Source organism: Centropristis striata, chromosome 23, assembly GCF_030273125.1.
Source record: "Centropristis striata isolate RG_2023a ecotype Rhode Island chromosome 23, C.striata_1.0, whole genome shotgun sequence".
Lineage (NCBI taxonomy): Eukaryota > Metazoa > Chordata > Actinopteri > Perciformes > Serranidae > Centropristis > Centropristis striata.
The window spans coordinates 10,739,384-10,761,789 of NC_081539.1; the positions used below are offsets into that span (position 1 = coordinate 10,739,384).

A 22,406-nucleotide genomic window follows, 5' to 3' on the forward strand; every position below is an offset into this window, starting at 1 on the left:
CCAAAGATACTAAAATAAAGCCATACAAAAATGCATAAAAACGCTTAGGAATAGTACTTTGATCATGTTAATTGTATAGCATGTCCGAAAATATAACAAAAACACCATGTTTTATTGTGCTTTAAATTAAATGTTATGACTTTTTTTAAGATAAAATATTGTCATATTCTGTCTTTAGGACTTTGGAAATGTCCCACCTCCACCTCCAGCCCCACCACTGGCGGATATCCTTCCTCCACCACCTCCAGACCCAGCCCTTCCTCCTCCACCTCCTCCTCTGGCTGCCAAGAGTTCCCCAAAACCCGCTCTTCCCCAGCGACGCATGCCATCCAACTTCCCTCTGCCTCCACCTGAAATGGACAACCTCCCTCCTCCACCACCACCCCCACCCGGAAACGACGCCTCAGACGCCCCACCAGACTTCCATCCACCTCCTCCGAGGGCCGGTGGCTTTGGTTCACTGCCACCACCTCCACCTGCCGCTGGTTTTGGTTCATTGCCACCACCTCCACCTGCCGCTGGTTTTGGTTCATTGCCACCACCTCCACCTGCCGCTGGCTTTGGTTCACTGCCACCACCTCCACCACCAGTCAGCTCCCTACCACCACCACCACCTAGTTTTGGGGGTTTGCCTCCTCCACCACCAGATCCAGAGTTTTTACCTCCACCTCCACCTCAGCCAGTGTTCTCAGGGGCAGGGGGACCCCCTCCGCCTCCGCCGCCACCACCTCCTCCACCTGCTGCAGCCCCAAGACCAGCGCTGCGGCCTACTGGCTCAGTGAAGAAGATGCCTCCTGCTCCGCCAAAGAGGACTACACCATCGATGCAAGGAGGAGGAGGAGGAGGTGGTGGAGGTGGAGACTTCATGTCAGAACTGATGATGGCCATGAACAAGAAGCGTAGTGATCATTAACCAGGACAAGAAATTGGTGGAGCACAAAAATAGGACCAACTGCACCAGCACAACAACCAACTTAACCCTTGATCAGCCTTGTCTTAATTCCTGCAAAACAGCAACTGTTTATAGCAACAACAATACTGAACGTCTCCAAAAATTAAGCCAGTGGAGATATCACAGACTTTATGTCTTCCAAATATCAAAGGGAGATCCATCCATTGACATTATCTTGCATGAATTAAGTGAATGGCCTTAAGAATATATTAGTCAGACTTTAAAGAAAATGTTATATATAAGAACTGTTTGGTACAGTGCTTGACAACTGGCTGAAATATGCAACATCTGTTGTATAGCACATGAGATGTAATTTTCCTTTGTATGACATAAAAATAATGCTGTCATCATACTTAAAAGAGACATTTTTTGTAGAACTGTACAGTTTCACATGTTTGCATTGAGGGCTGTAAATACTATTAAAACACTTTACTATATACAGACTAGCAAATTAGTATTGAAACAACTAAAAAAAACTAAATAAAACCTTGCATAAAAAATGCATTAAAATCATATGGCCTCGTTTTTATTGAGAACTGGGGGTTGTGAGCAGTAGATGTTTAGGGGGAGGTAGCAGGTCACAAAAAAAATGCTGCATAAAAGTGGTGAAAATTATCTGAAAGCTGTGAACGTGAAGATTAATTTAAGTTGCAGCTCAACACTGTGTGTAAAGTTGTTCTGGTTAAAAATCTCTAATAGACATGACTTAATGAATTAATTATTTAATCCATCCAACGTAGTGCGCAATCTTAGGAAAGATTTAAAACCTTGACAATTTGGACAAAAACATTTTTCAACAGCATGAGAGAATATACAAATACAAACCATCAAAGCTCAGATCTGCTGAGAATTTTTTTCACTTTATTTTTTTTATTAAATCTCTCAAGAAGAACAGCTGACCTTTAACCTATTAGCCCACAGAGGAGGATCCCCTCTGCAGTCTCTTGTGAAACGAAGGGAAAGGACAGTATATGGTGAAGCATCTCCACCTGGTGGGGGAAAAAAAGACATCCAAGTATAGTATAGAAAAATGCTTTAGTTAACAGTGTGAGTATAGTATAGTTACTTATAGAAAATGCCATTAAATTCTTTTTACAGTACAATATGCTTATGATCATGGTAAAAGTGTAGTTTGTAAAAATAGTAAACACTTTTTAAGTGCCCCAAAATGCGTATAAAAAAAGCGTTTTTAGGGAAAAAAATCATAGAATTTTAAAATGCCCTGAAATGCTTAAAATGGTCTTTCTAGTCTGTTGATAAATATTATAGTATATTCTGTCAAAAAATGACTGAAAAACACCATATTATAGGATGTCCAAAATTGAAAATAAAATAAAAAGAATTGTCAAATAGTGATTTTTTTAAAAAGAAAAAATGCCTAAATATTTTACAACTTACCCAATTTTAATTTATGATTTTTTTTCTCCAAATCTATAATACGGTGTTTTTTCTGTAATTTCTGCACACGTTATGTGATAATATGTATCAATAAACTATAATAGGGTAATTATTCAGGGCATGCTGCCGTCGGGGTGTGTGCATTACAGGGGCCAGTCTATACCACCCCTATGAAATTCATTGCATTTTTTTTTTTACTTTTTTTTTTACTTTTTTTTTTTTATTTACAACTTTTTTTTTTAACTTTTTTTTAAAAATTATTTTTCAGGTCGAGTACTGCGCATGCGCGGTTTTTCAGCGTACTGCGCATGCGCGGCTTTGCAGCGTACTGCGCATGCGCATCCCCGCAGTGTAATGCGCATGCGCTACGGGCCGCGCATGCGCAGTAAACGTCGGGACCGCGCATGCGCAGTACGCTGAAAAGCTGCGCATGCGCAGTAAACGGTGCAACCGCGCATGCGCAGTACGCTGCAAAGCCGCGCATGCGCAGTACGCTGCAAAAGCCGCGCATGCGCAGTACTCGACCTGAAAAATAATAAAATAAAATAAAAAAATAAGTTAAAAAAAAGTAAAAAAAAAAAATAAAAAAAAAAAGTTAAAAACAAAAAGGATACCCTTCAAGACTCTAGCTCTGGCGTACTCTGCTGCTAACGGTTCAGGTCCTACTTACATCCAGGACCTTGTCAAACTCTACACCCCTGCCCGTCCTCTCCGCTCTGCATCAGCCAAACAGCTGGCGACTCCCACCCTGCGTGGGTCAACTCGCCTCAAAACCACTTCCAGACTTTTCTCTGTCTTGGCTCCCAAATGGTGGAACGAGCTCCCTACCGACATCAGGACCTCAGACAGCCTGGACATCTTCCGCCGCAGGCTGAAGACCTATCTCTTCCAACAATACCTCGGTTAAGTCATGGTCACCTAACAGATATATATTTTCCTCTTTAACATATAGCACTCCTTTAGCAATGACAGTTAGCTCTTAAAGTTATGTACTTACTCGATTCCTATGGTCTATGTCTAGTACCATCAGGTTGAATGCACTTATTGTAAGTCGCTTTGGACAAAAGCGTCTGCTAAATGACATGTAATGTAAAAAGTAAAAAAAAAAAGTAAAGTAAAAAGGACAGTGGTGAAAGTATTCAGATCCTTTACTTCAGTAAAAGTACTAATACCACACTGTGAAATGACTCCACTCCGCTCATTTTAACTACCTAATAAACTTTTAAGTGGTTTAATTTATAAAAATGGGTAATCATTTTAAATGTATCATGTTTTTTATTTTAAATCTTGACCTGAAAAGTAACTAAAGCTGTCAGCTAAATGTAGAGGAGTAAAAAGTACAATATTTGCCTCAAAATGTAGTGGAGTAGAAGTATAAAATTACATAAAATGTACATAAAAGTACCTCAAAATTGTACTTACCGAATTATAATTTATGATTTTTTTTCCTCCAAATTTTGGACATCCTATAATATAGTGTTTTTCTGTTATTTCTGCATACGTTATGTGATAATATGTATCAATAAACTATAATAGGGTCATTTTAAACATTTTAAGGCATCTTTGAAAAATTCACGTTTTGACAAAAAACGACATACTATATAGTATGACTTTTCTTTTTTTTCGACGAACTTTGAACATTCTATAATATGTGTTTTTCACATCATTCGTCATTTCTGCATAAATGATATAATATGTATCAATAAACCATAATAGTGTCATTTAAAACCATTTTTAGGCATTTAAAGAAAATCACTTTTTGACAAAAAACAACATATAGTATGACTTTCATTTTTTTATCCAATTTTGGACATCCTATAATATGGTGTTTTCTGTCATGTCAGCATAAATTGTATGATAATATGTATCAATAAACCATAATGGGGTCATTTTTAACATTCTTAGGCATGTTTGAAAAATGCACTTTTTGACAAAAACGACATACTATAGTATGACTTTCATTTTTTTCTTCGTATTTTGGACATCCTATAATATGGTGTTTTTCTGTTATTTCTGCATAAATTATATATTATGTATCAATAAGCTATGATAGGGTCATAAAGTATGAAAATTGTCAAAATGTTTACAATTATCCTGTTATCTATTGATACAAATAATAGCAGACATGACCGATTGAAAAATCACCATGCCAAATAAAAAATTGTCTTACTTAGCAGCATTATTTTGGCCACTTCCCGATACGATATTCTGACAGGATTGGTAAAAGAAAATAATTCCTTAGATCTTCTAGTTTTACATAAATACTAACAGTTTAATGGCTTTTATAATCTGCTGACATCTGAAAGGGAAAAAGAGCTGGACCTGGTTTACATCATGAAGCTCTGGTGTGTACTTCCGTATGTGAACCCACATAAACTCCTTTAAAAAACAACAGGACAGCCCCCACTGTTTCATCTATTCATTTATTTTGGTGTCAGTATTAAATTACATAGCTTTCAACCTGTCAAAACAAAAATAGACTTTAATTCCTCTGTAACACAGAGATGTATCCACTTTTTTTGGTCACTGTATCCAAACATAGTGCGTAATCTCAGGAAAGATTTAACAGACATCAGTCATGACCTTGACAATTGGGACAGAAACATTTTTTAACAGCACGAGAGAATATACAAATACAAACCATAAAAGCTCAGACATGCTGAGAATCTTTTTCACTTTATTTTTTTTATTAAATCTCTCAAGAAGAACAGCTGACCTTTAACCTATTAGCCCACAGAGGAGGTCTTGCTGCATAGTGGACCTCCTCTGCAGTCTCTTGTGAAACAAAGGGAAAGGACAGTATATGGTGAAGCATCTCCACCTGGTGGGGAAAAAAAGGCATCAGGTTAAAATCTCCAAATATAGTACAGAAATGCAAAAGAAAATGCTTTGGAACAGTGTTAGTATATTATAGTTACCTATAGAAAATGCTATTAAATTGTCTTTAAAATGTCAAATTACAATTTGCTAATGATCATGGTAATAGTATAGTGTGCTTAAAATGCAAAAATGCATAAAATTGCCTTTTTATAGTCGGTTGATACACATAAAAGTAACATAGCCATGTATGTTGAAAATATGTCAATGACAAATGTCAATGTCAATGTATAATCTGACCAAAAATACCAGAAAACACCATATTAAAGGATGTCCAAAAATTGAAGAAAAAAAGGCCATACTCTAGTGTGTCTAAAATTTTCCCCAAAAAACTATTTTAAAATGCCCCAAAATGCTTAAAATGGTCCCAGTGCAGTCTGTTGATACATATTAAATAATATTCTGTCCAAAATAACGGAAAACTCCATATTATAGGATCTCCAAAAATAACAAACACCATATTATAGTATGTCAAAAATTGTATTTTTTTTTTTTTTACAATGCCCTAAAATGCTTAACATTTTATTGTTAGACTCTGTTGATATATTATAGAATATTCTGTCCAAAAATAACAGAAAACATAATATTATAGGATGTTCAAAAAAACAAGAAAACGCCACACTATATAGCATGTCAAAAATTTTAAAAAAAAAAAATTTAATGCCCCCAAAAGCTTCAAATTATAATGTAATATTATAGCCTGTTGATACATATAACAGTATATTCTGTCCAAAAAAGACTTAAAAACACCATATTAAAGCATGTTAAAAAAATACTACCATACTATACTTTGTCCAAAAATGCCTTAAAAGCCACAGAATAGTACGCAGATCATGGTAATGGTAGAACAACTCCATAGTAAACTATTATAGTATGTCGAAAAATGTCAAAACACAGACATCGTAACTGATTTATCAACTTTTGTTATTCTTTTGAAGACTCTGCAGAGGACTCTAATATAAGTTAAACATCACATACACACCTCAGAAAAATCATTCTTCTCAGCTTTACTGATAGCAGACTCTGCCATCCAGTTCCTCAGCACATATCTTGGATTTACATCTGTAAGACATTTTTTTGCAATCAGCTAAAGAGTGATATTCAAATGAAGACTGATATGTAGATTCATTGGCTTACTTTTCATCCTGTGTTGACGATCCAAGTCAGTATCATTTTGCTGTCTGAACAAAGGAAGCACATTTTTACAATCATTATGAAAACTTGTGAACATTTCAGAGAAACACGGGTTACCAGACTTCACGGTTCACCACGGTTTGGCATTACTGCACATTTATTTGCTTACCTGCTGAGTCGGAGCAGGTACATGCTCAGCCAATCAGAGAAGCGCTTGTGGGAGGACAAGTCTTCAAGAGCCCACATCTAATACAGAACAAAAAGGAAAGGATTAAAAGGAATAAAAAATGGATTGAGATAATAACCTGCAACACTGTCATATACAAGCAGTTATATTCATCACCATTTATTCATACTGTGTTTTATTTTGACTTTTTCTGCTGAAAACAACTATTAAACAACTTATTTGCGGTGCAAACCACATGTCAGCAATGAGTGCATGGTACAGATATTAAAGATGTCACTGACTTCAAAACAAAGTGAAGAAAAACATAGGGAATACTAATAGTATCCCAATAGGGAAAATAATCTACCTAAACTTAAATTAATTTATGCTCATTTTTATTAGTTTTTATTTATCTTTCATAATTTCTATTGAGTTTTAGTTCACACCAATACTTTTTACTGCTTATTTTCATTTTCTTTTCAGTTTTAGTTTACTATTATAACACAATCTAAAAAAAGAAATATAGCATGTTGCAGCTTCAGCTCTACCTGTGTGAAGGTCCTGTCCTGAAGCTGCTGAGCTGAAGCTTCACTGAGCTGCCTGAAGGTCATGGTGAAGTCTGACTGTGTGTCCTCCATCATCTGGGGACACAAACACAAACTAGGACTGCAAGCAGTACTGAACGGGCCCTCGCAGTACACGCGTGTACATGCTGCCGTCTGGGTGTGTGCATTACAGGTTGAATTTCATTGCCTTAAGTGTTATAGTGTGGCTACAGTACCAAATATGAAATTAGACTGCCACCACAGTGCCACCTAGGGGCCGATCAATAAAACCTTAAAGGGTTATCCTCAGGAGGGCATTGACAATAATTGTACCAAGTTTTGTATAATAATGCACAAACTATCCCTTTAATCCTCATACAGTGTCTGAAGGAGGACTCTTAACTGATATGTATAAGTAAGAAGAGGCAGGTAGAAATGGTGGAAAGTAACTATGTACATTTACTCAAGTACTGGACTTAAAGTACAATTTTGAGGTACTTTTATGTACATTTTATGTAACTTTATACTTCTACTCCACTACATTTTGAGGCAAATATTGTACTTTTTACTCCTCTACATTTAGCTGACAGCTTTAGTTACTTTTCAGGTCAAGATTTAAAATAAAAAACATGATACATTTAAAATGATTACCCATTTTTATAAATTAAACCACTTAAAAGTTTATTAAGTAGTTAAAATGAGCGGAGTGGAGTCATTTCACAGTGTGGTATTAGTACTTTTACTGAAGTAAAGGATCTGAATACTTCTTCCACCACTGTCCTTTTTACTTTACTTTTTTTTTTTTAACTTTTTTTTTTTTTTAAACTTTTTTTTAAACTTTTTTATTTTTTTTGCGCATCTTATAAATATAAATAATAGACTCAAAACTCACATTTGAAACTAACTGTGAAGCGGTGTGTAAAAAAGGGCATCAGCGCCTGTTTTCATTTGAGGAAACGGAGTCGCTTCCACATTGTCATATCCATCATGACCCTCTTTTATCACGCTTTTATTGAATCAGTTTTATTATTTGCACTAGCAGCCTGGTTTGGGAACCTCTCATTGAAAAATAAAAACTCAGTCAACCAAATAGTAAAGTGGCCTAGCAGACTGATTGGTGAGCCACAGCTCAACATGGAGACCTTGTACGCAAAACAATTACAGCGCATTACTGGTTCAATTTTAAATGACAGTTCCCATCCATTGCACAGAGTTTCAGCTCCTCCCCTCTGGGCGTAGGTTTACAATCCCTAGGTGTAGAACAAAAAGACACAAAAACAGTTTTGTCCCTGCTATGCTTTGCAAAGGTGTTTATTTATTGTTGCTTTTATGTATGTTTTTATATTTACATTTTAACCTTTATCTACGTTTTTACAGCCTAAACAAGTTTTATTTTATTTTGCTGTTTTATTTTGTTTATTTTTCTGTCTTCTTTTTTTTTTGCTATTCGTATTTTAGTTCACATCAACATCTAAGTATAGTCTGGACCTCGCAGGTCGTTGCCTGCTCGGGCCCTCATAATAATAATCATCCAAAATACAATAGGGACCTCGCAGCTCGGGCCCTAATTAGATTGACAGTAAAAAAAATACAAATTATTCATGACCAGAAAGCAAGATTACGTTGATTTAGTAGACTGAGTTGAAATACTTGTATGTAAAAGGTGTCTATTCCAGTAAACATGCAACTCATTGTCAATGACTCACCTTCAGCAGGAAGGCAATGAGGTAACCGTCGTCCTGCTCTTCATCCAGAAGCCCAAGTTTACCTTTAAATAGCTGATGAATCCTGAAACATGTTCATGAATAAGGATAGAAAATAATGCATCACCCCAATCACTGCTTGGATATACAACAAAGAAAAACTGAATTGTCACTTCACACGGAGCTCACCTCAGGTGGTAAATATCAACGTATCCTTTTAAAATGATTTTAGCCCTGAAAAAAAGATAAGACAAGTTAGTCCAAAATGATTCAAATCCATCAAAATCGAAGGTATTTTTTTACTTTAGTTAGCATGCAAACTAAGTAAACTGTTTTTAAAGAAGATCTACTCATATCACAGAGTCTGTATGACATTTGTGTTCGGCTGTTCATAGTTTGATTAACATTAAAGTAAAATAAAAATAAAAAGGGAAAGCAACTGATGAAAGAAAAGCTTTTTATCAACTTTTTAAAAGTTTGTATCAAAATGTATTTACTGTATATTGCCTGATGAAAATTCTATGCACCAAATTGTATTTCTAACTCCTGGACTATGTATGACTTTCCTAATAAAAATAAAATTATAAAAAAGAAAAGAAAATCTAAGTTATTTTTGATGTTGATTGTGGCCCTTGATGTTCAAATATAGCCTAACTATTATAATTCAGGCTCATAAGCAGATATCAGGCTCAACTAATCCTGTTTATCTCACACAGCTACTTTGGTTCTTTAAAAGCAGTTTGAGGATTCATTTGTGAATTCTGAATAAAGTCTGGATAAAGGGTCACAGAGTGAGTTTGTCAAAAGTATCATACAAAAAGTATCCTATTTTGTTTTCCTAGTTTTTTTTTCTCAATTAAAACAGAAAATGTATTGGGTTTTGCTTTTTTTCTATACTGGTATTGTATTGATGTTTAAAATTCTGGTATTAATATTCTGACACCCAGTGAGCCCTTAATTTAAAATAAAGTTTTTCAAATATTCACCACAGAAAAAAATGCCCTCTTTATTTTACTCTAATAATGAGCAACATATCTTGTAGAGGTTGAACTCTCATTGGTGGCAAACCAATACCAGTCACAAATTACTTAATACCTTCATTTCTATTCATTTCTCATGGTGTTCTTACTGGTTTTGCTGTTTTTGAGAAAGCACAGGACTGAGAGCCACCATGAGCTTCTCGAGGTTGAACAGTCCAACGTTGGCCTGAGCTCCTATGCTGTACCTGCCCTCATCATCAGACGTGTTGGGGACAAAATCTGTGAAAAAAAGGCTTTGTTTGACATTTGACAACAACAGGACATTCAGTTATTTCAGTGAAACAGACATGTCGTTGTACACACTGGGGTTGTACGACTCCATGAAGCCAAACGGTCCGTAGTCGATGGTGACAGAGAGGAGGCTGAAGTTGTCTGTGTTGCACACACCTGTTGTGATAAAACACAGCGGATATTGTTGTAGAAAATCTTTAAAGAAAAACAACTGACGACCAGGTAGATTCGAATAGCAGCCTTGTGTGGGATTTATTTTGCAGGTATCAAAAGCTAATGATAGACAAATCCAAAAGTCAGAACAACACTGATCGAGACAACACTCTGTCTCTTTTTTATCTTGCAGGTTCGTGCGTCAATGTTTCTGTGTAACTAAGGTTTTGATGTCCTGTTATTTCCTGTTATGTTATATTGATATCCGAGCACACTTGGAATTTCTTGAATCAGAGCTGCTTTGATCTTAACCAAGCAGAAGTTTCCTGTAAAGACCCTGTGACTGTTGGTCAGATTTATGTGTGTTTATCAAAACATGTTTGATGCATATTTAAACTGCTATATGTCAGATATTTTAACACATCTTCAAATTAATTCCACGACAATATCCAAACATGTTGATACAAACTGTGTGATAAAATGTGCAGCCAGGACAAGTTCTCACCGTGTGCAAACCCAACCGACATCCACTGGGCTATGAGATGGGCTGTTTCACTTACAACAGTGGAAAAAAACACCTATAAAATAAAATAAAAATAAAACAAAATACAAAGCATGAAACGAGGACATTCCTTAAGGAAACAAATCATGCAGATAAACAGGGACTATAGTGTAATGTTGCTGAAAAGTAAAAGCCTCTTTAAAATTTACTTATCACACTTACAGTATGCCTGGATTAACTATTTCACTAAGATATTGTGTTGACAGTTATTTTTTTTCCATTTATGCCAGAGGGACAGCTTATTTTTGTATTCAGTATTCAGTATTTTCTATGCTACAGTAAGGTCATGTAAAACCTTGGATTCTGCAAGCAACATAATAATGACTGCATATTTTAATACCTCACTTACCAAATATTTGTCTGGGTCTTCTGAAGTGATTGAAGAAAAATGCTCATCGATCACAAAGTTCAACAGCTTTCTAAAATCAACAGAAGAATAACATTACAGTATGTTACAAGCCGCCAGATGCATCAGGAATGAGAAGAAAGCATAAAAGATCACATGACCAGACTCACCTCAGGAGATCTATTTCTCCACTTTGAGCCAAAATTTCTAAAGATCCGATCCGAAACCATGACTTGGCTAACCGGAGAACGACAGCTCCTATAGAAAGATTAAAGAACTTCTGATAAAACCATATAAGTAACTGGTAATAAGTAAAATCTAGGTTTTTTTTAATATTTTTGCATGAATAACTGTACCTCTTTCTGTCTTCACATTGCCATTGTAGAATTGATCTCTTATCACCGGCTCATCACTTACAATTAAACTAAACCAAAGCAAAGCATTTTTTAAAGATCAATTTGTGAAAACACTTGACAAACAATCCAACAACCAGGAGAACAACATGCACCCTCATGTTCAAGGATTCAAATTTCTTTAAAAACATGTCTGCTCTTTAATCAAACCTCTGTCTTAATTAAATTACAAAGCAGGTAATTCATCTTGGTTTATCAGCTTTTGGGCAAATAATGTTGTACACCAGAGTCATACATGTTAAAACAGATACTGGACTTCTGCAGGTAACCTAAACAAGTCATGAAAGTTGAGGAAACAAATGCAACAAGTTCTGAATCATTTGGGTGCTCGTCCACACTTTTTTGTGACATGTCTGGTGTAACCAAACACTGTCTGCTAATTATGGATATAACTAAAAGATCACAAATTCTATGAATTAAATAGAATAAACTACTGTAAATTCAACATTTCAGTCCATCTATTTATTAACTTTGTTTTACTGTTTACTGCCTTCCTGTTATTGCGCTATCCCCTTTACTGCTGCTGACTTCCCCACTGTGAAACTATCTTATCTTACAAAATATAAGAGCCTATTGAAAACAAACAAATCCTTTTATATGTTAGCCATGTCTGTTGCCTTTCATCCATCACCTGTTGCTCTCACCTGGCTGCTCTGCTGGTTGGAATACCCAGGAAATACATGGCTTCACTGCAAAGAAACTCCCTTACAGAAGAACGGATCACAGCTCGACCGTCTCCTGACCTGCATAAAAATGTATAAATGCATATTTAAATTTCAGACCAAAGATAGTTGCTTCCATTTGTTATCACAGACATGCAATTTTAGCCAATTGCAGTTAGAGAAACAACAAAAGAGAACAAGAAAGGTGAAGGGTATGCTGGAAAAATAACCAACATACCTCGAATAAGGTGTCTTCCCAGAGCCTTTTAGCTGCAGTTCCCATACTTCTCCTTTCCTGGACATTTTAGCAGAATTGTAGGTTAAAACCTTACTGGCGATGCACCCATTAATATATAGCATTTTGATAACACAAGGAGCCTAATTCACACATATTCTCACCTGTTGGTATACTGACCGAGGGAATGAGCTCGACCATCGCCCAGCTGGCCTGCCCAGTATCCAAACTGATGGACAAGGAGATAATCATTTATACATATTAATACCTCATCTGAAGTAAAATCTATTCTCACAGTTGCACTTCGGTATTATTATCTAAAAGGGAATTTACACAGACTTCTAAGTTTACTTGACTTTGCAAATCTAACTTGTTTTTTAATTCAATTTAACTCATCTATTGAGGTGATACTGTGTGTTATTGGTAAAAATAAAAAATAAAAAAGATAATTTGTCTATGTGATTTGATTACAGGAACCTGTATATGAATCGAGGTGTTTGAAGGATTATATATAAAGTGATTCATTTCAGCCCATGTGTCCACAATTGATGTGACACAATAAAAGAAACTGAAGTGTTATATATCTTACATTTTATATACCACAACAGAGAGAAAACAAATTCATCATTACCTGATGACCTCCGTATCTGTGAGCAAGTGGCACGGACCCTGATAGCAGTCTGCCACCACTGGCATAATGCAGGAAATCATCTGATTGAGTTACAGCCACATCTAAGTCTAAAGTCCCCTCGATAACGTCCTGTTGAGACAAATTCAGGTATGGGTGAATTCATCACATTTTCACTGTAAAGACTCAGAGGCTGATGCTAAAGACTCAGTGTCTCAGGTGAATGCATTATGCTTTTGTACTGTGCTGCTGCTGCTGATACCATTACATCACCTTAGAAGCTGCTGCCAGTCTTAACGGGCCTTTCAGAGGGGTTGGAATGGATTTGGAGAATATGCAGTTCTTTACAGAGCGAGCAACGTTGACATTAACCTCATCGATTGGGAATGCTTCTGCAGATAGGATTGAATTGCAACATTAACGCTATGAACTCTTTGAACTGACCTGAAATGACACATGAATCCCTTTTTACCTAGTAGCTTCTTGCAGGACACTCTGAACTGGTGCAGGTCCTGTATCAGGTTTGAAACACTAATGTTCCACCTGGATTTGAAGGTATGTAGGGACAGCTGGCTGTTTGATGCCGTATCGTCATGACTATCACTATGGCAGTCATGGTCGGTACTTTGACAGAACTCAAGAACATGTACAGGTGTGAAGCTGAATGCTGCTACCAGAGCAAAGACTAACACTTTGTCAGGGCTCCACATTTTGCAGACGCAGTGACTGCCTTAAAGGTACTTGGTTATAAGCACTGATGTAGTTAGTTGGGTTAATTATGATTTCCGGCTGGTGCACGGATTGGGGGAAGAACTACATAAGTAACGGCAGTAACACCGCACTACAAAACTCAACTCCTGCATTCAACTCTCTTTACTTCATAATAAGTATATTAGCCATTTCAGCATGTAATACCATTAGTTGACAACTATCAAATAATCACCAGCTTTTTTGATAATTATAGGTTTGTTTTTATTTTTTAAGAAAAAATATATTTAAAAAAATACTCAGGTTCTTAAATGTGAATATTTTCTGGTTTCTTTATTTCTTTGTGACTCAGTAAACTGAATATCTTTCAATTCTGGACAAAACAAGACACTTTTTCCACCATTTTCATTTTCAAAATAATGAACAGATTAATGAACAATAAGAAATAATTATTAGTTGAAACCCTATAAGCAAAACATTCTTAAAGCATCAAGAGTGAATGTCATATTTAGGTAGGTAATCTATACAGCCTCATCATGTTAGTACTGATCATTTGTTTTGTATTAAAAGTCAGAACCTGCAAAGTATCAAGTTACTGATGCTGTCAAACAAAATATAACTAAGGCATTTTATTCTTTGAACAGTGAAGAAGTGCGAGGTGGTATTAGATGGAAATACTCACGCATAGCACCATCACCTCAAATTATAATTAACTATAGGTTAAGGAGCATTCACTTTTGTTTCTATATAAAAAAAGAGCCTAACTTCAGCAAACTTTTAAATTAGTTTTAAAGCAATAACTAAAACACAATGATTGAAACTCAACCTAGGACTGTAACTAAAAATATAGGTTTGTTCGGCATTAGTTAAAGTAAAATCCTAGATTACAGATTAATTAAGTGTTTTGAAAACACCAGTGACGTTTGCTTCGGCTAGTTAGCTTAGCAGTTAGCAACACACCTACTAGTCTCTATTATTACACTACTACCTTCCCGGTGACTTATAAGACACATTTTACATCTTCAGTTCAAACACAAAACAACGTTTGCATCTACGTCTGCATTAACGATATATGAAAAAAGTAATTTTTAAGTAGTCTTAATAATGTTGTTTCAACTCTTCAGCTAGCTGCCATATATGGCTAACGCTAATTCCTTGTCGAGGAACTACGTCACTAACCGTCGCCCGGTATCTAGCTTCCGGTTCCGCTGAAATATATAACCCGTCCCAATGCACACTGCTCCGGGAACATGGCGTGTCCGTGGTTGAGGCAATGCAGGAGGTGGAGTACGAACTGTACGAGTACGATTTTATTTGAAACCTTGTGGCATTATAACGCCCGGTCCGTGTCGTCCTCCACGTCCTCTCTGGGGCAGAAGTCCTGGAGCTCCAGGCCGGGCAGCGAGGTGAGTTTAATGCGGCAGTTAGCGGGACACACCGGGGCTGGGAGTGCTGTCAGACCCAGGAAGGTCACCGCGGAGCTGTCAGCTCCTCCCGGCTCACTGGTAGTCATTTCAAACAGGATGTATTACTTCACTGGCTGTGACTTTTCCTGGCAGTGTAACTGCTATTTTGTGTTTCGCAAGAATTTTCCAAATTTTGAAATATAAAGCTATATTTTGAGCTGTGGACTTGTTGCAGGGGCTGGTTCAACATATACTCAGCACACATAAAGGTCAAGACCTGCTCCTGATATTACAGAGCAATTACTCTAAGCTCTGTCCTTGACTTGACCAGCTGTCTACCTTAAATCTAACCAGTGGCTTGTCTAGTTCCTGTTCATTTAGATTTTGTTGTATGCACCTTGGGTCATTCATTTGCTCGTTCATTCATTTGTCATTGACTCGTGTGTGTTACTCCACATTCCTTTGCACTGTTTGCATTTGTTTACAACCTTCAAAACTTAATTTGCATAGACATTACATGTTGCTGGTCAGATATTCATGTTTTTCATGTATTTGTATGAACAGGCTATTTCTGTTTGTTTACCTTTGCTTTTTGTGTATTTCTACCTTAATTTTAGTTAGAATTTGTAACTTTTTTGTCATAAAAAGCAGCTTAAAACCAGATACCTTGTATGTGTAAACATACTTGACCAATATAGCTGGTGCTTATTTCCATAACCCAATAAAAAAACTGTTAAAAAGAGCATGCTAGAAAGAGTAGAGAGAGAGATCAAGGCTTAAGTCAGTATTTACATGAATACAGGAATAGTCGAGGTGGAAACTCAATGGACATTTATGGGAATTAACAGGAAATGGTAGGAATAAAATTGAAATATCTTCTCAGGATGTGCCTTTTATCATATCATAAGCAGACAAGGGCTGCACATGTTATGGGAAAATGTATTGTGTATACAGAGACAACATGCATTCCTATTTAATGGTATGCTGGCCTGTTATCTGTATGTGTGATAGAAGAGTGTCCTGTTCAAAGCAGTGCAAGGTTATACATGCATAGCCAAAACTTATTGTACTGCTTTGTGGTGCACCCTGGTACCCTCAACACCCCCCTCTACCTTAAATAATCTTAAACCAGAACCAAAATCAGGACCTCAGATTTTATTTTGGATTGTTTGTGTTTTTCATGTTGCCATTTTGCAGTTAACTGTTCAGATTTAACTGAAATGAGGGTCTGTGTACATATGTATTATGATTTAATCCTGAAATCCTATGTTGTCGTGTCCTCTGACCTTTCAGGTGCAGCCATCAGCACTACCAACACGGTTAAACCCAAAAACATTAAACTTCACCACATCTTTCACTAGGTGAGTTGTCGTGACCAAAGCCTTGACACTATAACCACAATATTGTAATGCTCACCTTATAACAACGGGCAGTTACACTATACTTAAAAATGAAAATAAAATAAAAACAATAGTCAATGTTAATCCTTATCCTCACCAAAGATTTAAGAATATAGGGTGTCATATCCTGTAGATATTTTAAATACATCTGTGTTTGAAACAGTGATTAAGGTATAGGCAGTTTTAAATGAAATATTTGTTGTCTTTCTCTCTAGACACAAGTCACGGTTGCTGAATCCCACACTACAATCATGCTGCTGCAGAAAGAGTGTACACAGTGATGCAAAGCTAAAGGACCCCTTCACGTTAGCCCAAAAAGACCTAACAAATTTATATGATGACATCAGAAAGGTACATAATCACTACTAAGAGCCTTGAATTTGACTTTGTGTCAAAAAAGATATTGATTAGAAATGAACAGAAGACAGTTTACAGTCATGTGGTGTTTGGCAGATGTTTATCTTGGACAGTAGTTTGTTATGGTTGGAGTAAAACACATGAACTAGTATTACTCTGCCTCACAGGAGCTATTTGTATCCAGAAGAGAGCTGAAGTCTCTCTGTGACTACTACTTTGATGGAAAAGGCAAAGCCATCCGGCCAATGATAGTCGTCCTGATGGCCCGGGCGCTCAACATCCACAGCAACCAGTCTGGGTAAAATTGGATCACCCTCGACCTACATATTTCAACAAAATGTTATGCTTTTACTGCTCCTGCTAACCAAAAGTGACCTATGATACAGTTTTAAAAGCAAATGTGTACCACACCCTGTGATAACTCTAACATGAAGCACAATCCAGGGTTTTATTTCATCTCACTTCCTGCAATCTGCTGTCTATCTTTGTCCTCTGCAGAGATTTGATCCCAGGGCAGAGGACCGTAGCTATGATCACGGAAATGATTCACACTGCCAGCCTGGTGCATGATGACGTTATAGACGGTTCAGATAAACGAAGGGGAAAGGGAACAATCAATGAATTGTGGGGTGAAAAAAAGGTAAGGGAAACTATCCTTTTCTTTTCTCCTCCACTACATATTTTCTGCTGTGCCACTTCAAGGCACCCAATTTTTAAGGCTATAAATATCTTTTTCTCTCTTCTAGGCCATCTTGGCTGGAGATTTCATCCTCTCAGCTGCCTCCATTGCCATGGCTCGTATTGGTGACAACACGGTTGTAAAAGTGTTTTCCCAGGTGATAGAGGATCTGGTGCGAGGTACAGCAATCAAATTGTTCATGCCAGTTTGCTATGCAGTCAGTAATAGTCTTCATGAAGAGATAGTTTGGATAATTTCAAGTGTGGTTGTATGAGGCACTTATCCATATTCAGTGTATTACCTACAGTAGATGGCGATCAGTGTGCCCCCAGATTGGAAAACATAGGCTGGAGTACTGGGACAAATGCTAAGCAGTGTACTGCTGTGGATGGGAGCAGCAGAAAATAGTATTTTAAAATCTATCTAAAAAGATCAATATCAGTTAATAATATACCAAAAATGGATGCCATATTTACCCCTTTTCTAAAAAACTAAAGCTGTTTTGTGCTTTTTAAAGCCACCAAACCCCTTAGACAAAAACAGTAATTTTACCTCACAAAACACTGGAGTTGCTGGTCTCCGGCTGCCTCGATCTACAGTCATGGAAAAAATTATTATACCACCCTTTTTTCTTCAATTTCTTGTTCATTTTAATGCCTGGTACAACAAAAGGTACATTTGTTTGGACATATATAATGATAACATGAAAAATAGTTCATAAGACTTTAATTTAAGAGCTGATATCTAGCCATTTTCCATGGTAATTCTTGATAATAACCAAAATCATTATCAAGAAAACCATGGAAAATGGCGAGATATCAGCTCGTAAATTAAACTCTTATGAGATATTTTTGTTATCATTATATTTGTCCAAACAAATGTACTTTTAGTTCATACCAGGCATTAAAATGAACAAGAAAGCAAGGAGAAAACAAGGGTTGTCTAATTTTTTTTCCCATGACTGTATTAGTCTGTTTGTGTTATTTTAGTTTAGTGTTTCAAAAGGTTAGTTCAGATTCATCAAAAACACACAACAACATTAATGAACTAACTAAAAAAAGGCAGCGGGAGAACGGTAATTCCTGTGTTTTGGGAAGTAAAATGATTGTTTTTGTCAATGGAGTCTGGTGGCTTTGAAGAGGGCATAGAAAGCAGCTTCAGTTCCCCACTGACTGTGGATAAGTACCTTTTAAACAATTCCACTTCAATAAAACCAAATCATCCCTTTTGGAGTATAACTTAAAGCTGTACTAAGCATTTTTAAGCACATTAAACTTAAATATAGCTGTAAAATATAGCAAAAGCTGCTAATGCGCCCATTAATAAACTCTCTAATCTGTGTCTGTGCTTCAGGTGAATTCATGCAGATGGGCTCCAAAGAGAATGAGAATGAGAGATTCAAACACTACCTCGAGAAAACCTTCAAGAAGACAGCAAGTCTTATTGCCAACAGTTGTAAAGCAGTACGTACTTTCTGTTTCCACAAGAATTTATCAGAGAAAAGCCTTGGCTTCTACATGTTAATATTGACTGTCTCTTCTCTTCCCTTTAAGGTATGTGTTCTAGTAAATTCTGATCCTGCAGTTCATGAAATAGCCTACCAATACGGGAAGAATGTTGGCATTGCATTCCAGGTAATTTCTATAGTTTCTGCTTGAAGAGCATAATGGTTTGTAGAGTTAAACATGTAGTGTCTGTAAGTATAAACAGTGATTCTACTGGTTCATTCAGCTGGTGGATGATGTCCTGGACTTCACATCGGGAGCCAACCACCTCGGGAAGCCCTCGGCCGCAGATCTCAAACTGGGCTTGGCCACTGGACCAGTCCTGTTTGCTTGCCAACAGGTGAGATCAACATCTAACTATTTTACTTGCCATGTTTGTTTTTTAGAGAAAAACGTACAGAAATGCACCATACATTACTGTTTACCATCAGTGTTTACGTCTATGTCTTCCTGTCTCTTCAGTTTCCTGAGCTCCATGCAATGATCATGAGACGTTTCAGCTCTAAAGGAGACGTAGATCGAGCCTGGAAATTCGTCCTACAGGTACGACCAATAAACGTCTGCAAACCAAATTAAAATTTACAGGTTAAATCGGCCTTTAAAGGTGTTAAATGTTTACAGATGCAGAGTTCTATCTAAACTATGTGTTTCTTCAATTTCTTGTTCATTTTAATCCCTGTTACAACTAAAGGTACATTTGTTTGGACAAATCTAATGATAACCAAAATAGTTCAAGAGTTTAATTTAAGAGCTGACATCTCGCCATTTTCCATTTTTCGCCATTTTTCTTGAAAATGATTTTGGTTATCATCAAGAAAACCATGGAAAATAGCTAGATATCGGCTCTTAAATTAAACTCTTATGACCTATTTTTGTTATTATATATGTCCAAATAAATGTACCTTTAGTTATACCAGACATTAAAATGAACAAGAAATTGAAGAAAACAATGGTCTAATTTTTTCCATGACTGTATATTGAGTAATGATTGTGTGCCTGAAACCTCAACTAAAGATATTAAAGCCTTACCTAAGCTCTGCATGCTTTGAAGAGGGTGGTTTAATTTTTTCACGGTGCTCTTTTTAAGGGCTTGTGTATTGTATTTCATATTTTCATGATTAACAGTACAACTCAGTGTTTTCTACTAAAGCAGCTAAGATTCACGAAATGCTCCATTAATGAAATCTGTGGCATGAATTTAACTGTGCAAGATAGGTAGAGTTTTTTCCAGTACAGAGGATAAATTCTCAGTAAATAAACACTAAAACAATGTGACCTCTCCTCTTTGTTCTGCTTTAGAGCGACGGCGTGCAGCAGACCAAATACCTGGCAAACCGCTACTGCCAAGAGGCCATCAGGCAAATCAGTATGCTCCGGCCGTCGGCAGAAAGAGACGCCCTCATCAGGCTCACTGAGATGGTGCTCACCAGAGACAAGTGAACCTCCGCTGCTGGGCTTCACTTCAGGCAGCTACCTGTGGAAAAACAACTCGCCCTGCCCCTCCATGATGGCACTTACCAGGGTCAGACAATTGAATCATTGGGAATTTGGTTTCAGAAGGACCTTTTGTTGCAGGTTTTACTGCCAAATCTGAGTTAATATTGAAGCAAGCTGTTCATCAGAACACTTACTTACAATCAATTGCTCAAAACAACACGGAGAGGTCTCTCAAAAACATCATACATGTATGAATACACCTGGTTTTTAATGCAAATCACTTGATTTAGATTTCCTGAATGGTGTCAAAGGTTTGAAAAAGGAAATCTTAAAGGGGCAGTGTGTGTGATTTAGGGGGATCTATCTGCAGAAGTGGAATATCATATTTATAACTATGTTTACCAATCACGACAGCATGAAGCTGTTTTTCACCTTGTGAGTTTTTGTGTGTCATACCAGAATAAGTTATTCTTGAATGTACAATTTATGTGACGGAATCATTCTTTTCGACCCGAAGTTGCTTGTTACTATTCGGGGAGAAAAAAAGCCATGACAGACATCTGTGCAGCAGCCATTATGTTTCATAAGTGACAAAGCACAGTATGAGAATGAGGAAATATATCATAATTAAATATATACCAACATGAAATCAATTTAATGCTTTTAACGCAAAATAATTGCATTGCCAAAGAATAGAAAATACATTTGGCCAATTTTAAGATGACTTCCAGTACAAACGACGCCCATTCACGGTCTTTTATCTGAACAAAGATACAGAGACAGATATTTGTGTTGGTTGTGTGAATACAGATAAGTATGTGTCTGTACAAGTCGAGTGACCACAGAAGCTATTCTGATGACTTTGCAAGGTGTTTACAGGTCTGTCTGTGGGCAGATATTGTCAACATGATAGCATCACAACCAGTCACAAAACGTTACAAGTGTGTAGTTGAGATAAAAATGAAGGCTAAGCTTGAAGATAGGTGTGGTCAGAGCAAGGGTGCAGAGAGAAGGCCCCATTTTTATAGTGGGTTGTCTTCCATGTGGTCCACCATGTTGCACTGCCATGTTTTGTGCATAATCAGTCCTGTCTCCACAGCAAAAAGAGGTCTGGCTGCACTGGTCATCATTCTGAAATAGGAGAAAAGCATGCCAGCTTGGGTGCAATTGGTTATTTATTTGCAGTAACGGTGGCCCTGCAAAATGGATAACAAAAGGGAGGATAATTGTGTATGAAATAGGCACCCAATGGCAGTCTACACCCTGTGAATTAGACTACAGTAGCCCAGAATGGACAAATCAAACACTAGCTTTAGAGAAGATATTTGCATTTGACCCGAAGGCCACTGTACATGCTTGTAAAGAGACGAGTGAGTAGAGGGGTATTCAGTTGGTTGCAATCTGCAACCTCACCACTAGATGCCACTAAATCCTACACACTGCACATTTAAAATCAATGGATGACACTGAAACCTGCAATCCTCTTAACTTCATTCAGTACTGTAATTGCAACATCCTCCCACGCTTGAAAGCAGCTCTGACTGAAACTTTGTTACATGTTGGCGTAGAGCGCGTGGCGGTGTTGCAAAATCTGTGCAATTCCAAATCCAATGGAAACATTGTCATTGGTGTGTTTGTTTGGATCTATTATTGTCTTTCAAGATCCGTCCACACCTCAGAGGCCAAACAGTCATGTGTCTTTCTGACTTGTTTTGAAATGTTATACGGTTACTTAAGTAATGCAAAGTGTCCTGTAACAACAAAGGCCTTAACATCTTCAATGACTGTGAGCTCAATAAATCTACAGTGATGCTTTTTTTTTTATTTAAGTCTTTGCTGCTTTTGATTTCTTTCAAGTGACCACACATG

General features: G+C 37.0%; 3 protein-coding genes across 3 annotated transcripts in view; 2 read left to right on the forward strand and 1 right to left on the reverse strand.

Moving 5' to 3' along the window:
• apbb1ip (amyloid beta (A4) precursor protein-binding, family B, member 1 interacting protein) overlaps window positions 1-1,465 on the forward strand; it is a 35,243-nt gene extending 33,778 nt beyond the window's left edge. Inside the window, exon 14 of the mRNA XM_059326968.1 lies at window positions 179-1,465. Within this exon, the coding sequence (XP_059182951.1) occupies window positions 179-913 (735 nt within the window). The 3' untranslated portion in view covers window positions 914-1,465. The remainder of the gene's footprint in view (window positions 1-178) is intronic.
• A 3,295-nt stretch (window positions 1,466-4,760) lies between these two features.
• LOC131962024 (protein adenylyltransferase SelO-like) lies at window positions 4,761-14,925 on the reverse strand. Its single transcript, XM_059326969.1, has 19 exons — window positions 13,518-14,925; window positions 13,319-13,437; window positions 13,049-13,177; window positions 12,582-12,646; window positions 12,421-12,477; window positions 12,165-12,263; window positions 11,464-11,531; window positions 11,278-11,365; window positions 11,111-11,180; window positions 10,705-10,777; window positions 10,119-10,202; window positions 9,905-10,034; window positions 8,965-9,009; window positions 8,779-8,860; window positions 7,076-7,168; window positions 6,531-6,607; window positions 6,365-6,408; window positions 6,210-6,289; window positions 4,761-5,171 (listed from the first exon to the last, which is right to left on the reverse strand). Exons 1-19 carry the CDS (start codon window positions 13,753-13,755, stop codon window positions 5,049-5,051), a joined length of 1,764 nt encoding a protein of 587 aa, XP_059182952.1. The 5' UTR covers window positions 13,756-14,925; the 3' UTR covers window positions 4,761-5,048.
• A 49-nt stretch (window positions 14,926-14,974) lies between these two features.
• Window positions 14,975-22,361, forward strand: pdss1 (prenyl (decaprenyl) diphosphate synthase, subunit 1). The gene is made up of 11 exons (XM_059326976.1): window positions 14,975-15,159; window positions 16,453-16,520; window positions 16,775-16,910; window positions 17,084-17,214; window positions 17,415-17,556; window positions 17,663-17,774; window positions 18,949-19,058; window positions 19,149-19,229; window positions 19,327-19,440; window positions 19,563-19,643; window positions 20,400-22,361. The coding sequence occupies exons 1-11, from the start codon at window positions 15,004-15,006 to the stop codon at window positions 20,538-20,540; spliced, it is 1,272 nt and encodes a 423-aa protein (XP_059182959.1). The 5' UTR covers window positions 14,975-15,003; the 3' UTR covers window positions 20,541-22,361.
• Window positions 22,362-22,406: the final 45 nt, after the last annotated feature.

Excerpts from the sequence above, each read along its gene's own strand:
- LOC131962024 (XM_059326969.1), bottom strand. The coding sequence starts at position 13,755 with ATGTGGAGCCCTGACAAAGTGTTAGTCTTTGCTCTGGTAGCAGCATTC. Across the intron at positions 12,264-12,420 it reads GGGAAGACACCTTATTCGAG|GTCAGGAGACGGTCGAGCTG; the intron begins GTATGTTGGTTA and ends ATTTTTATGCAG. Across the intron at positions 8,861-8,964 it reads GTTGATATTTACCACCTGAG|GATTCATCAGCTATTTAAAG; the intron begins GTGAGCTCCGTG and ends AACATGTTTCAG.
- pdss1 (XM_059326976.1), top strand. The coding sequence starts at position 15,004 with ATGGCGTGTCCGTGGTTGAGGCAATGCAGGAGGTGGAGTACGAACTGT. Across the intron at positions 17,215-17,414 it reads ATCCACAGCAACCAGTCTGG|AGATTTGATCCCAGGGCAGA; the intron begins GTAAAATTGGAT and ends TGTCCTCTGCAG. Across the intron at positions 19,059-19,148 it reads TTGCCAACAGTTGTAAAGCA|GTATGTGTTCTAGTAAATTC; the intron begins GTACGTACTTTC and ends CTTCCCTTTAAG.